At 32.5% G+C, this 6,130-nt stretch overlaps 1 protein-coding gene across 1 annotated transcript; it reads left to right on the top strand.

The window, feature by feature from the left end:
- Nucleotides 1-2,709: 2,709 nt before the first annotated feature.
- LOC111402733 lies at nt 2,710-3,774 on the top strand. The gene is made up of 2 exons (XM_023031075.1): nt 2,710-2,803; nt 2,895-3,774. The coding sequence occupies exons 1-2, from the start codon at nt 2,717-2,719 to the stop codon at nt 3,192-3,194; spliced, it is 387 nt and encodes a 128-aa protein (XP_022886843.1). The 5' UTR covers nt 2,710-2,716; the 3' UTR covers nt 3,195-3,774.
- The last annotated feature ends 2,356 nt before the right edge of the window (nt 3,775-6,130 follow it).

Here is a 6,130-nt window from a genome sequence, read left to right on the forward strand (position 1 = left end):
TTATGCATGTTGGAAAGATATTTTTCACCTTCCTTCTTTGATATTACGGTTCATTTAACGATCCATATTGGAAGAGAAGTTTGTCTATGTGGACCAGTTCAATATCGTTGGATGTACCCATTTGAGAGGTAATATTCCTTTAAGTTATTCCCAAAAGTGAAATTTGTTATCAATTTGGTTGTACATTTTATGAGATTTTTGGTAAATGTGTAGGTATATGAAATTGTTGAAAGGGTATGTCATGAATTGTGCACGACCTGAAGGGTGTATTGATGAACGATACATTGTTGAAGAAAATGAGAGATTTTGTAGTAAATACATAAAACAAGCATCCAAAATAGGCTCTAAGCCTTCATGCAATGAAGAATTTGAAAGTAACTTCTTAGTTGTAGGGCGCACAAATTCTAATGTGAAGCCGATTGTGCTACCAGATGAGATGTTGAAAGTTGTCCATCGCTATGTATTGCTAAATAGTACAAAAGTGGCACCCTACATATAGTACATTTGTGAAATAACTATGTTATTACATTTTAAGTTCTTCGACCAATTTTTTTTTTCTTTGATAGCTTGTTTTCCACTTAGGATGCATATGGACGAACTCCAGAGTTTTGACAAACGACTTGAACGAAATGAGAATTTATTGCAAAAGAAACACATTAACTCTTTTGCAGCCTAGCTGGATGATAAGGTTTGACATACATATAAGAAATTTATAATGTTTAATTATGTTGTTTATTCTTTTATTCCTAACATGTTTAAAATAAAAACAGATCAAAGGTCAACTATTGCTGGACAATGTTACAAATACTTTAAAGTGGCTTGCACGTGGTCCTAGATGTCAGTCCATATCATATTCTAGTTTTGTAATAAATGGTCTTCAATTTCACACTAAAGATGCAGAAAAGTCTTGAGAAAATAGTGGCATTTTAGTTGAAGCAACAACCATTTGTAGATCTAGTACAAAAGATAATGCACATGCCGTTGGGAAGGTTCTTTATTATGGAGTTCTACGCGATGTTATAGTGCTTGATTACAATGCATTTCATATTCCAATATTCAAATGTGATTGGGCAAATATCATGAATGGAATAAAAAAGGAAGATGGGTTCACTTTGGTTAATCTTCATGAGGGATACAGACAATTTGAAATTCATTTTGGCATCACAGGCAAAACAAGTGTTTTATTCTAGATAGAATGAAACATCTAATTGGTATGTTGCTTTGCAAGTGTCACCAAGAGACTTTCACACATTACATACGGAAGAAGATACTTCTCACGAGGCAACTATTCCTTTAGATGTAGCACAACTTGAAGACAATCACGATGAGGATGAGAATTATGCAAGAATAGATGTCGAAGGCATATTATGTGATACTTATATTAATTAGTGTGGTAAATATCCTTATAAATGACATGTTTTATATCTAAAGGTATTTGTAGATCAATTGCTTTTGGTATGACTTTTGAAGTTTATTTTAGTATGTGATAACTTCACCACAGAGCTTGTTATAATGATTAATTAGTTTGGTAAATCTCTCTTTTTGTTTGTAGATTTTTGTACTCTTGAAGTGATTTGCTCTAAGCTAATTGATAGTAATATACGTTATACAATGGACGCAGCTCAGATATGTATGTTTTTTATACTTCTTAAGACATTTGTCAACAAGAGGATAATTACATTTTGTTTTCATGTTGCATTCTTTAAGTCAACGAAGCAAGCTTCAAAAAGTTCAAAACATCGAAGAGCTGCAATTGCCATTGTAATTCAAGAGACCAGTAAAAGACTAAGACTTTTGAGTGAACCAAAAAATACTGCATCAACTCCAATTATTAATGAGTAAGATGCGTTGCCGACAAATGTAGATGCTTCAAAAAAGAAAAGGGGTCCAACCTAAGTAAGGTAGTTCCTGAAAATAGGAATTATAAGATGGAGCTTGAATTTAATGAAATCGGACAAGTAGTTGGCACTAACTCTGATAAATTTGCTAGCATGGTTGGAGCCATAGTACGAGAGTATGTGCCAGTTGTATTTAAGGATTGGCAGTCTGTAGGTGATACTAAAAAAATGAAACTTTAGACTTTCATACAGGTACTTGATAAATACTATAACTTTAATTTCTTTATTTTATCTATTTCCTTCCTAATGACATCATTTCTTATATTTGTACACAAATACAACAAAGGTTCAATGTGAGTGATTTCCATAAAAAAAATGACATTTCAGCAAATGGAAAAGTACTGGAAGCCATACAAATCAAGATTGAGAAAACAAATCAGAATTCAAACAGCATCTTCTATGAATAAAACACGCGCTATTTTCCTTTTTAGACCGAAGAATGTAAACTCCGAAGAAGCATGGAAGAAGTTTGTAGAAGATACTCTTTCTACTGACTTTCAAGTAAGTTGTATTTTCTAATTGAGTTTAAAATTTAGTTGATTAATTGTTCAATTTTTATGTTCTCTTAATAGGAAAAAAGTACCAAGTTCAGCAAAATGAGAGCTAATCAGAAGCTTCTACACATTATGGGTCGAAAGGATTATCAACGTACGACTTACGATTTGGTACACATACAAACTATCTTTACTTCTGTACCTAGCTATAATGATTTTCTTATTTATCTTCATTCCTTATAGTTTATATCAAGTTTCTTGCATATGTCCAATACTAGTATATCTAATGACACGATTTGTATTGCAGAAAAAAAGTATCCAGAGATGAAAGGGTTAAGAACTAGAGTCTGGACTCATGGACATCTGAGAAGGGATGGAAAACCTATAAATGAATTTGTTGCTGACACTTTGGTATGTGTATTATATCTGAATTTTGTTAATAATAATTAAACTTATTATGTGTATCACTTGCTAATATAAAAATTAAGTTCCATAACTGCAGAAAAAGATAGAAGCTTGCGCTCAATCTATTTTCGATACACCAGCAGAAGATTCAATTCATGATGATGTTGTTGCTCGAGTTCTAAGTCCTGAATGTCATGGAAGAGTAAGGGGACTTGGATTTGGAGTTACACTATCAAAGGTCGATGAGCAAATTCAAAGTAATTCTCAAGTGAGAGAACTTGAAAGCCAACTACAAACGCAGTCAGAAAGGGTTGGAGCACTAGAAGAAAAAGTTGAAGCACTTCTGATGTTATCTCAGGTTACATACTTTATCATTATATATAATATGATAAGATAGCTTTACATAACTACATAGAATAACTTTTTAATTATGTTATTATTTTACAAAGTCAAAATAAGAATGTAAATGACATGAGTTCACGTGCTTTTACTCCTCAGGTTATGTATCTTTATTCTGAATATGATGGACACATAGTTAATGTTGTGTGTATTTGAGTTTCCTAAATTATTAATTAATGTATCTAACCTCCTTATCAAAAAAATTAATGTACCTAACATCTATATTCTTTTCTTATTGTAGTTAAATAGAGTCAAGCTGAGTTAAGAGAAGAATTTGAAATTGAGTTCTCTTGTGCATGTGCCTTCTTGGACCTCATTTATGTAAGCAGCTTGTTTCCGGATGTTTTGTGACCGTTTTTGGTTAAATGGGTGGAGCCGATTGTGAGAGTAATCTTTGCCTTCCAGTGTTTGGCATTAGCTTTTCTAATGTAAATCTTCTAGTTGACTCATTGTGTATATTCTTGACATATTTGCTAGTTTTTTGGCTCTCGTTTTATTGTGTTTTGAAGAAGTAATTGTACGTGTTTTATGTTTATTGTGTACGGATTAAATGTTTTATAATGAAGTTATAATTTTAATTTCGTAGTCTTAGTGTTTTTAATTTTATTTGTCAATATTTTATAGAGAAATAGTAAAAATGGAGAACTATTATTAGGAAAGGATAGGGCGGACATGTGCCAAAAAAGGGGTAAAAGAAACGACAACGCACATTTAATGTTGTCGAAAACTTAAGACAACAAGCAATGAACGTTGCCAAAGATTTAAGACAACATGCAATGAACGTTGCCAAAGACCTTAAGACAACAGGCAATGAATGTTGCCAAAGACCTTAATACAAAACGCATTGAACGTTGCCAAAAAGAAACGACAACACGCATAGAACGTTGCCAAAAACCTTAAGACAACATGCACCGAACTGCCAAAGACCTTAAGACAACACGCAATGAACGTTGCCAAAGACCTTAAGACAACAAGCAATGAACGTTGCCAAAGACCTGAAGACAACACGCAAAGAACGTTGTGAAAAACTTAAGACAACACGCAAAGAACGTTACCAAAACCTTCCACTCTACGGCCATATCAAAACCCGCAACATACACCCAAACGCTGCAAGAGGTCAATGGCAACGTTTTTTGCCCACTGCAAAAGGCAATTTTTGGTGTAGTGAAAGTTCTAAAATAGTTGTCATAAAACGAACATTTCTTTATCTGATTCAATACTGCTATGGATTGTAAGAATGTGCACTCAAAGACAATTCTCAAGCAGACGAACACATTTCCATTTACACCAGAGATATTTGTCTCCAAGAAAGCCAACTTACCTTGTGCTTCTTCCTTGCATGCCAACAAGTATTCAAGTCATCATCACACGTCCTGCATATCAGCAAGCCATAAAATTTATGAATTCAACACTATGGATGAGATTGGCAAACTGCGGGTGAAAACGACTAGAGTTTTGGCAATTTCTTTAGCCTATTTTCAAACCACTATTTATAACATTTTGGGAGAATTCCAAATCAAACCGAACTGTTTCGCCTGCCAAACCAAAACAAACCATTTTTGGCAATTTAGTTCGGTTTCAAACCACAGTTTACATAGCGACATAAAAGTAACATTTTCAAGCATGTTGAAATTTAAATATACAAGTATTAAAATCGTCAATCAACAAATAATTCAACAATCCAAGTACAAACTTCTGAAGTAGAATTTCCATACATTGAAAAAAATTTCGCTAGTTGACTTTCATAATAAAATAATCACCCAAAATATCGCCCAGAAATTTAATAGTTTAAAAGAAGAAACAACTTCAATGGATAATATATGTTAATGTCAAGTGTAAATTCAGGGAACAACAAAAAATAGCTTTTATGTGTGCAATATTATGTCTAGATGCATCGCTAAACATACGAAATAACTCAATTTTCAAACTACATCACAATAGACACATGAACCATATGGAAATTAATTGCTGGGAAAACAAGCAAACTTGTTCAAATTATGATAACTCCATGGTTAGGGTTAGGAAATTCGAACTTCGAAGTGGAGGATTAGAGTGGGTGCATGTTTAACTCCATAAGTGATATAATGATCACTGAATAGGTGAAATAGAGACTAATAGTGGATTTGGTTTAATTTGAATCGTTTTTTCAATTTTGATTTTAATTTTTTTTTAATTATGTTAAATGGTTCAATTTGGCTCAAATGGTTTTATTGAACCATTTCTAAATGGTTTGCATCGGTTCAAAACCAAAAAGTTGATGGTCCACCCAAAACAACACTTTCAAAAACGTAGTTCAATTGTTAACAGGCCTCTCTCTTTTTTTTTCTTCTTTTTTTTTTTTCACGCTATGGCAAACCATGATGACTATGCATTGTACTACGATCAACTCCATCGTCGGTAGACTCAAACCCTAAGGAGAAAACTTGAAAATCAAAGAAGGTTGTCAATTTTTGAAAATCCAAGAATCTTTTGCATAACCAAGGACGGATTGATACCATCATAAACGATGACAGCTCCACAATTTTTAATCACTTCACTCGTACTTTAAGCAAACACTATTGAAGGAGATAAAATAAAGATAAGATTTAAATCTAATTTTAAAATAGAGTTTAATTCAAATTATGTTTGTTTAAATTAGAAAAGGTTAGTTTTAATATTTCAATAAAGTTCTATTTATAAGAAGTTTGTTTGATTTTAACTTCTTTTAGTTTTTTTGCTCTATATAGAGAAGGTTTATTCATTATAATAGATACCCTGAAATATATGAATAATTTGATTTTCTCTTTGCCCTAAATTCTTCTTCTCTTCTAAGAACCCCTTTCTTTCATGTTCCTTTTTTAGTTCGTTATAAAATTGATATGTTCATGCGTCCACTTGGTATTAGAGCAAGTCGGTCTACTTTAACCATCTTTTATTCCCAAATCCATAAATCTT

This window comes from Olea europaea, chromosome 10, assembly GCF_002742605.1.
Source record: "Olea europaea var. sylvestris chromosome 10, O_europaea_v1, whole genome shotgun sequence".
Classification (NCBI taxonomy): domain Eukaryota; kingdom Viridiplantae; phylum Streptophyta; class Magnoliopsida; order Lamiales; family Oleaceae; genus Olea; species Olea europaea.